Source organism: Fundulus heteroclitus, chromosome 16 (genome assembly GCF_011125445.2).
Source record: "Fundulus heteroclitus isolate FHET01 chromosome 16, MU-UCD_Fhet_4.1, whole genome shotgun sequence".
Taxonomy (NCBI): domain Eukaryota; kingdom Metazoa; phylum Chordata; class Actinopteri; order Cyprinodontiformes; family Fundulidae; genus Fundulus; species Fundulus heteroclitus.
Window position 1 is genome coordinate 34,546,600 of NC_046376.1, and position 11,080 is coordinate 34,557,679.

Below are 11,080 nucleotides of genomic sequence, written 5' to 3' on the forward strand. Positions count from 1 at the left end.
AAAGGGAGAGCTGTGTCACGTTAGGCTGCCACTGAAAAGTGGACTATTTTCCCTAAAAGGTGCACTTTAGCTTCAAAAAGACTTAGACGTCAATTATCATTCACTGTACGACTCATAACTGGAACTTTTTTACATTTTTCTGATCAGGTAATAACTCAAGTTCAAGGTTTGACATAATACCATACCAAGAGGTTAAACTCCACTCAAAACTGCAAATAAAGACGTTGTAAAATAGATCTGTTACAGTTCCCAGTGACTGCTGACATTTTTAACTAGAGAAATAAGCTTACTCATCAGAAAGGCAAAAGAACGTATTCAGGCTTGTGTGTGAGCATAACAACAACGAGAACATACAGCTCCCGTGTCTGAAGACTTTGGGACATTGGATATTGGGACTAGACTGACTTTTTACTGCAACAGAATTTTAGAACTGAAAAAATTATTGAGCAAAACTGCCCCGGTCGAGGGATTCATTTTGTTATTAACCTGAACCTTTAGGGTGAAGCTTTGTGACGGGAAGATGTTACAGATTTCAGGTCGACTGGACTCATTTTCACCTAAAAAGCAAACAAATGATTAAATAGCAGGCGGTGAAAGTTAGGGATGGCTCATTAAGGACACACCTCTAGTATTCCTGACATGGCTGTCTGTCCTGGTTTCAGGACCCCGTGCTGTTCTCCGGCTCTTTGAGGATGAACCTCGACCCTTTTGACTCCTACTCTGATGAGGAAATCTGGAGGGCTTTGGAGTTCTCCCATCTCAAGAACTTTGTCTCAGGCCTGCCCGACAAACTCAGCCATGAGTGTAGTGAAGGAGGAGAAAACCTCAGGTATGGAGCGCTTCGTGTCGTTTCTCTAAACAGTAGGCAGTTTAAGTTCCTGGGTGGAACAGAAGAGAAATGTCCTTTATTGCCCCACAGTGGGGAAATGCAGGTATAGCTTCTGTCTGTAAGGTCACCAGCTAAGCCACTGGAATATTTTAGCTAACCATGTGACTCTTATATCACACTCTTTAAGAAAAGAGTTCTGCTCTTATTTCCATTGAATCATTTATTTACCGATAACTATATACTGTTGCACTTTTTATTGGGATAATATTATCACTTAGAACTGGCCGCCCGTTCTAAGTGATAATAGTTCATCTGATGCTTGTTTAAGACTGTGTGTTTTCCTTCAGCGTGGGTCAGAGGCAGCTGCTGTGCCTCGCCAGAGCTCTGCTGAGGAAGACCAAAGTCCTGGTGTTGGATGAGGCCACTGCAGCCGTGGACATGGAGACGGACAACTTGATCCAGTCCACCATCCGCTCCCAGTTTGACGACTCCACCGTCCTGACAATAGCCCATCGCCTTAACACCATCATGGACTACACCAGGTCTGCTGCGCAACACCTGCACTGGCTGCGTGTGTGTGTGTGTGTGTGTGTGTGTGTGTGTGGGTGTGTGTGTGTGTGTGTGTGTGTGTGTGTGTGTCAGCTCATATAATATAAATAACTGTAGTTCATACTAATCTCATCACTGAAAACCCTGTTGATGGTTTCATTTCTGTCACAGATTCTATGAACAAAACTATTTTATATTTTACTTAAAACATATTAAGACGATATTATATTTGTTAATACTTGTGATAGGATTTCATGTCTGCATCATGTTAAATGTTGGAACAGGCAATTCAGACTTAGCAAGATTTTTAAAAAGTTGAATGATTTTAAACAAGGGACTTAAGCTAGTGGGTTAGTTTGAAAGCAGCATTTATGACAGGCAGAGCGTGGTAACAGAGCATTGAGGAATTACCTGATTTTTCCAATCGGATCAGGCTTGACTGAGGACCAGCTGGTGGTAAACCATAACCATAGCTCTTTTTTTCTGTTCCCCCCGAAAGCACCTTACAGAAGATTGCTTTAAAAAAAAGTTTTGGTGTCAATGCTGTGAAGAGATGTCGATGCATTTACCTCCAAAACCAGTTCCAGTGCTTCTCTGGGTTTCCAACAAATGAAACAAACTGGCACCAAAAAAACCCAGTGCTGATCCAGCTCGTTTTTAGTTGGTCCAGATAGAAGAGCTTTCATGGGCAGCCAGAGGCAGGCTCATGGGCAACAGCAGCCAATCAGGTGGTTGGAATTACCATGTTTAAAACTCCAGATTTTAGTATTGCTTTTGATTGGTCAAATTTAAAACATAAAACCACTTGAGGTGGCTCGGGCATCTGGTTAGGATGCCTCCTGGATGCCTCCGCGACCCGACCCTGGATAAGCGGAAGAGAATGGATGGATGGAAAACCACTGCGCTTCAACAAGCATTAAATGTAGTAATAACATCAGAATAACAGAAACTGACTCATATATCTGCTGACTTCATTTGGACTAAACCAGTGTTGCAGCTCCAGACTCTGATGTAAAAAAAAATAGAGCACCCTGTGCTGTCAGAGGACTCCTCTGTACTGTGCTTACTTCATGACTTCATTTCTTGCCATTAACACACACTGGCTGGACTCACTGAAAGTTTCTTTAAAATTGCGAAAATGAAAAGGTTCCTTTGTGTCACAAGATAGTTTAACCCTTTAGGAGTTTTCTGAAACTGATTAGACCCTGCTGGGGTCCAGTCCACATCATGAGCCATCAACGACCAGAGGCAGCTTGGTTCGCTGGTTTATGGCGCAGCTGTTTCTGAAAGAAGATCAGCAGGTTCAGTTTCTCTGGGAAGAAGGCTTGTACATACAGGAGTGTCCAGCCAGTACTATTTCTGTCCAAGAACAGAGCCAAAAATAAACAGTTGGATCAAAACATTCAGGTTCTTCCAACAATCCACGAACAAAGAGGTGATGGTCTGTGGATTTTCCTGCAGGATGGAGCATGTCACAAGGCAAAAAATTACAAAATCTCTCAAAAATCTAACAAATCCCAATAAACAGGGACGGGCTCCGAGGACTGGGAGAATAAAACTGGGTCACCATAAAGAAGCGTAGTAAGAAAATCAACTAGAAGCTGAGATAGTGAAGTAGGATGGGGGCGAAAGCATCCTATTGCCGTTAGATGCCAGATTTCACAGATCTATGCTAAGTTTTGATTTTTCTACACTTTTTATCCTGACCTATCAGACAAAATAAAATTCACTAACTGCCTAATTTAAAATGAACAGGACTCAGAACAATGATGCTAGTATGAAGTTACCGCCAGGGCTGTTTAGTATTCCTCTCATCTGTGCTACATTAGTGGACCCCCTGATACAAGTGGGGAAGCAAAACCCTGACATAATGGCTATACGGTGCTCTACAATCTAGTTACCCACATACAGAAGTCTTCTGTTATAGTGTCACACTTTAAGGTTTCAGATCATTCCAGCAAAATTTTAAATGACAATTACAAGAAAAGCTGTTTTCAAGCGATATCTGACCGTTTGTGAAAAAGTAACCTTGTGAAGTCATGAATTAAATGGATTCTTTTACTCAACATTTCCATCAAAACCCTTGAAAAAAACAGATCTGCCTCTGTACGGCCTCTTGCCATTCATAAATCACAAGTGGAAGCGGCGTTATTCCCCAAAGCTGGGAATTCTGTAACAATACAGCCGACGGTGCGTTGCAACACTGATCTCTGCGCCTGACGTCCCCACATTGAATTCTTTACAAAAGTATGATGGGGGAACTCAGTGGAGCCATCCTGTTGTGAAAATGCTCTACATTTAAATGACAACTCTCTGCTTCTCACTCTTCTCGTTGGAACTCATTTCAGGGTCTTGTTAGGGCTGGACGATAATTCAATAAGGATATATATTGATCGACAGACGTATATCGATGATAGGAGAAAAAAGGCTCAATATAAAGTTCAGTAGAATAACAGATTTCCTCACTTATGCATTAAAGCCCTATAGGTTAATATTAGTCATTACATCCTCGCAACCAATCACAAACGCAGACCCAGGAGCCCTCTCTCAGCAAGCTCCGCCCCCTTCAAAGAGTTCAGAGAGCACGTGTTCTTTTTCCTATTTTAAAAACTTGTAGTTTTGGTATAAAGTTGCTTGAATAAAGGGTTGAATTTGAATTCAGTGTTTGTGTGTCCTGTATCTAAAAATAGGTTGCTAAGCAACAGCATAAAATGGCCAGGGCTGCACTTATAATCTATGTTTTGAATTTGTTGATAATTATCGATATCAACACAATATGATTTCTATTTTATCACTATCTTTTTTTTCGATATCGTCCAGCCCTATGTCTTGTTTCTGTTTTATGTCCTGCGGTTGGCTGGTAAAACACACCAAACGTCACTCCCTCTAACAACGAAGCCGTCTCACCCCTGTACAAGTCAGCTGATGGAGGGCTGTGACTGCCTTACTTGTTGAATCAATCAGTCCGGTTCAATCAGAACCGGACTGATTCCTACCCCCTCACTGGGTCGATCCTTTTTTAAAGAACACACGGAGACCTGCTTTAAAGGAACTATACCCACATTTATTTTTGTCTAGTTGAGACAAATACTTCTTATGCAATGTATGATGAGTTAAAAGACGTAATTTGATAATAATTGACTCACTGATTGCACGATCAAGCAAGTTCCGGCTTTTTTAGTTGTAGTAAGCAGTGAACTGGGGACAGCCCAGGACAACTTTCTCTGCCAACGGCACAACGAGGTGTGGAGCCGTTGCTAAGCAGCAGCTCCTCCAGCACAGAACAGCATGGCATGCATGTCAGTGTTGACCATTCATATGAGAAAATGTCATTTACCCGTGACTTAGGCCATTTATGTCTAAGAAATTGAAGAAAAGTCCCTGAATGAACCCTTGTTTCCTCTGGAGGATTGTGCACAAGCCTGAGGCATGTGACTGGGAGGAGACCAGGAGGGAGAGATGGAGGGTTTTCTTATTGGGGAAAACCAGTTGAGGACTGAACAGTTCAAGCTAAACTGTTCTCCTCACTCACGGTTTGAAATCAGAGATGGTTCCTTTAATTCCACCCTAAAGTGTTTGGTGGAAAAAGCTTGTGATTAAACGCTTTTTTTGCTGCAGTTTCACATCCAGGCCTGAGTAATGACCGGTAAAATCTAGAAGTCACTTTAATTATATCCTGTTTGACAACATGAAGTAGGCTGAAAGATCTCAAAAAGTATCACATCATGCTCTAACCCAGGGTCGTCAAACTACAGTCCTTCATTTATATTCCTGGTCCCACACGCCTGAGTGAAATAATCTATGCCCATTTTCACAAAGGTTCTCAGAGAGCTCCTAACTTAGCCTAAAGATTCCCACCTAGGAGTCTTCAGTCAGGTCGCTGCTGAGATCCAGTAAGGAGACAACAGCAATTTTTATCTTGGTGAGGAAGTGTGGTTGACCCCGTTGCTAGGTGTGGTTCACCTGGCTACTTTTTCCTAAATGGATGTCACTAAGAGCTACTTTTAGACTTATATTCTTTGTGAATATGGGCACAGGTCATTGGCAGGACTGCATACTAAGAAGCTAATTCAATCATTTGGTTCAGGGGTGTTGGGCCAGGGACGCATCTAAAAGTTACAGGACGCATAGAGTTCGACACCCCTGCTCTAATCCAGCAATACTCCAGAACAGATGAGAACTAAGTCGCTGGCATCTAACAGTCGGGAAAGGGTTTCAAAGCTATTTCTAAGGCGTTGGGACTCCAGAGAACCACAATGAGAATCATGACACACGAGTAGAGTAAACCTGCAGCAGAAGTGAACCTTCCCAGGAGAGGCCGTCAACCAAAGTTACTCCATGAGAACTCAGGAATAGAAACCAGAACAATGTCTGCTTATTGCTCCTTTTCCTTGACCTTTGGTCCACAGTCAGAACTCTATTGTGGGGAAGGAAGGATCTTCGGACTGTTGTGCTGATTTCAAACAGCCTTTAAAGGAGCAATAAGCAATATTTTACCACTAGGTGGTGCCTGAGCACTGTCTGTAGACCAAAACAAGACGTGTTACCAGCCTCGCCCCTCTTTACTTTCACTCCTGCTGCTACCCAGCCCTTCTCCCGCGTCGCCTCCTATGCACATATTTGTAATGGACAAATTCACAGCTAAACAGCCTCACCTTTCAGAGGACCATTTCTAGTGAGGAAGTAACTCCTAACTTTATAATGCTGTTAGCAAGAGAACATTTTGATCTGCGGGGGGTGCTCTCTGCCATGTTGCTCTGACTGTGGCATTTTAGGGCAGGGAGGGGCTGCGCCCTGAGTGGCAGCTGTTCACATGGACCACCAGTGAATGGGTTGAAAAGAAACATTTTGTCAAAAAAATGGCCTGAACTTGTCAGGCTAGCAATAAAAATCTAGAACGGATCACCACATCAGTCAGTCCTTTAAGGTTTACCATAGAAACATGTAAACAAATATCAAATACCAGGTTGAAGCCACAAAATGTCGTCGTCTGTGTGTAGTTCTGCTTTTGAACTGTGCAGCGTGAACAATAACCCCTCTGTGTCTTTTAGGGTCCTGGTGTTGGACAAAGGAGAGATGGCCGAGTTCGACTCCCCGTCCAATCTCCTCGCTCACAGAGGAGTGTTTTACAAAATGGCCAAAGATGCTGGACTGGTCTGAAGAAGGAAGTCTTTTAGCCTTGTTCAGCAGCGTCACCGAGCCTCCCAGCTCCCCCGGCTCTGGACTGGAGGGATGGTTTTCTTTCAGAGCGGCAGGCAAATGAAAAAGGACTGTTTTATGACAGTAAATGGTTTCGTTTACCAAACTCCACCCTAATGTTCCATCCTCAGCTACATGGTTTGGTTCCTGCCTGTCCTAAGCTTCTTGTTTCTTCCTGTCTGTGCTCATCCTGGTGGTTTCTGGCCAGTCCAATTTCTTTCTCTGTCGGTCGTCATATGGAGGCTATGTTACCAACAGAGATTAGCACTGCTGAGGCGAGGGTGCAGACACCATACGTGCCAAAAGCTGCCTTCATATCATTTAAAATGTAGTTTTTTAAGAAGAAAAAGACGCACACCTCTGTTTTCTGTGTATACACACACCATAAACGCTGTCAATCATCCAGCTGCAGATCTCACTGGGCTGCACAAGTCCAGCAATCATCCTGGGTGTTTCTAAAACAATCGTCTTGTCTTGTCTTGTGTTGTACTTTAGGAGTAGTAGCAGCAGATTTGTCTCCCAGCCAGGAGGGGGAGCTCAGCCGGCTGCGGCTTTACTCTCAAACATGGAAATCACTCGGCTGGAATGTAAAGTAAACAGAGGTTACGTCTACGCTGGTGTAGATTCTCAGTAATCCAGGACATGACCGCTCAAAGTGCTGAATTAGACGGCAGCTGGACCCGGTCTCTTTGATTCGGGAAGACGTTTCACCACCAAGGTTTCCTGGGTTCCCTGGAGAACCCAGGAAGCCCTGTGGATGAGAGGTGAAACGTCCGCTACAGCGTTTAGGATAAGAAGAGCTCAGGAATGAGAATCACACAGTGGTTCAGGATTAGATAGGAATAGAATTCTGTCCATAAATGATCATTGCTGAGGACAAATACATCCACACCACTTGAACATTTTCACCATACAGCCTCAGGCATCCATGTATTTTATCAGATTTGTATGCGATAAACCAGCAGTAAGCTGTGCATAATAGTGACGTAGATGGAAAGGGGAAGGTCATTTCAAAAATTCTAAAAAAAAAAAAAGTGTAGCGCATAATCCTATTCAGCCTTCCTGGGTCAGTACCCAGCAGAACCGCCACTTCTCTGCTTAGATGTTCGGGTGGCTGTCTTGCTCCTCCTGCTCAGTCTCAGGTCTTCTGCAGCCTCTGAACAGGCTTTCCTCCTGGACTGTGATGAAGATATCTCCATATATCTGAGCAGCTTCTCTGTTTCTGGGGTGGGGGGCCCGTCCTGTTTCACCGCTGGGAGGGTGTGTTCAGGATGATGTGCAGTTTTCAGTCACACTTAGTGTTTAGCATGTAGGCCAGAAATGTCAGCTTTAGTCTGAAGAGAGCATGTTCTCCCATGTTTGCTGTGTTTTCTACACAGCCTGTTGCAAACTACACAGGACTTTTCACCAATGACTATCTTCTAGCTACTTTTACATAAATATTTGCAGACTTTTTGTCATCGTGTTCACACATTCTCTCCCCTTAGCTGTGGCCCTCTGCAGCTCCTCCAGAGACACGGCGGTCCCCTTGGCTGCTCTCTGATAACAAACCTCTGAGGTCCTCACAGGCTTTACTAACTGTTGACTGATCAGACTTCACAGTTCTGCACCCCTCTTTTCTTGGTCTGACTGTCGCATAAAACCCTGACAGAATACTTTGAAGTTTGAGGTTAAAACATAAAATGTAAAACCTTCAACTTTTATGTTGCATTGGTAGAAAAATATGCCTGCTACCTGGGCCCAACCATTCTCTGACAGAGCTGTTTGGTCTTGGTGCCTCTGTGGGATGTTGACCAGGAGGAAGGAGGTCTCTTACCGACGTGCTTTGTACTACCAAACACGCACAAACCTCTGGTGGAATGTGTTTCACCGAAGCTGGACGGCATGTTTGTCTTGGTTCTCTCCTTCCTGCACAGCTGATGTCTTCACGAAAGCTTCAGATTGTGCTAGAGGCTTCAGCTGCAGGATATATGATAGAAAACCACACTTTGGTTTCAAGGAGTTTGCTTTTTCAAGGAGCTGGTTAAGAGATTTGAGAGATTGAATTTGTTTTATGTAAAGTGACATTTGTTGGGGGGGTCATGCGTTGTATTTTTTTTATGTAGCTGTGGGGGAAGGCAGCAGAACACTGACTTAAATGTAGATCAGTTCTGATCAGATTAGGTACGGGTGTTCCTAAAAGAGGACATTGGTACCGTTTTTATGGAGATGTTTACAGCTTTTAAGGTAAGAAGGTAACCTAGGAACAAGAAAGACCTGGTTTCCAGAGACAGTTTTCTATTTGTTTTTCTTTTTTTCTTCTTCACCATGATGGTTACCAATGTTATACAATACAAAGCTTTTGAAACGACATGCAGAAAAGCTCCCAAAGGTTCCCAATGCACTGAGAGCACTTTTATAAATCATAACTGGTTTTGTTTTTGGGTTTTTTTCTACACAGGACTCTCAGTTTGGACAAATATGAGTTTAACATTTGCTTTAAGTGTGCCAATAAGATTCTGTTACACCTGGTTTTTGATGGCAGCCAGAACTTTTGGGGGGATTTTTTTCTGTCTGAAACCTCAGGAGCTCTTTAGGGGCTCTTTAAAGTTGTTTTTATTCATCTAGATGGTTAAAAACTCAGTCTTCATGGAATAGTGCAATATAGGAATGTTGGAGTTGATGTCTTTATTTAGTTTTGAGACTTCTGTTACAAGCAAACACCATCAGCTCAGTGACCTCGGTCAAAGGTGTGCCGGCACGGCGCGGCGCAGAAAGCAAAGCTTAGCTGGGTGTCCATAGCGGTCAGACTGCTTGGTCAGTGGAACCCTCGGTTCCTGCTGTCAAACAGACCAAACAGACCAATGAAAGCTTTCTTCTGTTATTTATGTTAAAATGTTTCTTGTTGTTTTTCTTTGTTTGGCAAAGTAAATTTTGTGCTTGGACTGTTTTGTACATTTGCTGTGAAAAGCTTTTTTTTTTTGCTGTGTTTCTTCACATATTAAAAATCTGTGGACAGAGTTAATTATTAGTCCTATGGAATTATGATTATTAAGCGAATACTGAACGTTTATTTATGGAGAATTTGATTTGGGTCAACAGGTGACAGAAAATAAATGTTTGTAAAAAAAAAAAAAAAAAATGTTGTGGGATTTTTATTTATTTATTTAACCTGGGCTATAGGTCATTTCATACACCATTTTGTGCTCATGTACTGAAATATATGAAGATTTCTTCTTTCTAGTCACAGTGGATCTCAAACTTAATTTTTTATAATATAAGGCTTTGAAGAGGAATGTCTGTCTATTTTTTTTAACTGCTTCCTCTCTAATGAGACAGATACTCTTCAACCAACCAATCTGTACCAAAAACATTTTTATGGTTAGAATGGACTCAAGCAAAGCTGAAGCCTACAAATCTGATCTCTGTATTCTTGTCAATATCAGGACTGAATATGCAGACATCTGTCATTATTCAGATCTGGAATTAGAGCTTTGAGTGGGCTGCCATCCAACGATACCAGATTGAGGGACACATTATTGTGAAACCAGCAGGAATGACTTTCCTCATTCGCTCTCGTGTCCAAGGAGTACGCTGCCGTCTTACAGAACCTTAGTGAAACTAAAAGGCAGATCAACAACCGTAGATTCCACCAAACTGCTCCATGGAAAATTATTTTCAACAGAGAAATGTTCAGATTTTCTTTGTTAGCAGGAACTCTTAAAATGTCTGAATGGATCACTAATTTCCCCAGATGTCCATAAAGTGCCCTGCAGAGGTATTCTTACCCTTAGAGCATCTTCACATTTTTTCACATTACCATCACACACTTCCAGCGGGGCTTGTTTTTTTTTATATTGTTTTTCTGTTTTTTTTGTAGCACTAGTGTCTCATTTGTACAAAGTTGGCTGAAAGGAAAGGGGGTTTGAAAGAGGGGGGAGGACATGTGGGAAAGGACCACAGGCCGGAATCAAACCGGGGTCAGCCGCGTCGAGGACTAAGGCCTCCATGCATGGGTCGTGCTCACTACCTCTGCGCTATCTGGTTTTCAAAGTTATTTCCAAATCCAATTCTGACGTATTCTGTACATCAGTACAGGCTCATCAGGAAGGCCAGCTCTGTCCTAGAAAGCCTTCAACCAAGTTCAGGTGGTGGGAGATAAGAAACTTGTGTTTTTTTTCCCCAGCCCTGTCCTGATTTGCACATTTCCATTGTCTTATTAATCTTTTATATCTGCACAAATATTTAGTGCACAGTTTTTACATGTTTAAAATATATTATCAAGTTGTACACATTTTTTTCTGAGTATACAATTTATTTAGAACTTTCACATAAAAAATAACTATAATAAAGTTTGTTCTTATGTTGTACATTTGACCTACCTGTACCCTCTGTTACTTAAATTTTTTTCCAGTTTCAGTGTTTTCACGAATGACTCGAGGGTAGGTATTGAAACGTTTTCAGAAAAACTGGGCGAAAGTCCAGTTGCCTCTGATTTAAGCCTATTTACTGAAGTTGACTTTA

At 42.3% G+C, this 11,080-nt stretch overlaps 1 protein-coding gene across 2 annotated transcripts in view; it reads left to right on the forward strand.

The window, feature by feature from the left end:
* abcc1 (ATP-binding cassette, sub-family C (CFTR/MRP), member 1) overlaps positions 1–7,611 on the forward strand; it is a 51,328-nt gene extending 43,717 nt beyond the window's left edge. For both annotated transcript variants that reach the window (XM_012860936.3, XM_012860927.3), the window contains exons 29-31: positions 663–829; positions 1,177–1,371; positions 6,430–7,611. In XM_012860936.3, the coding sequence (XP_012716390.2) occupies positions 663–829; positions 1,177–1,371; positions 6,430–6,538 (471 nt within the window). In that variant the 3' untranslated portion in view covers positions 6,539–7,611. The remainder of the gene's footprint in view (positions 1–662; positions 830–1,176; positions 1,372–6,429) is intronic.
* Positions 7,612–11,080: the final 3,469 nt, after the last annotated feature.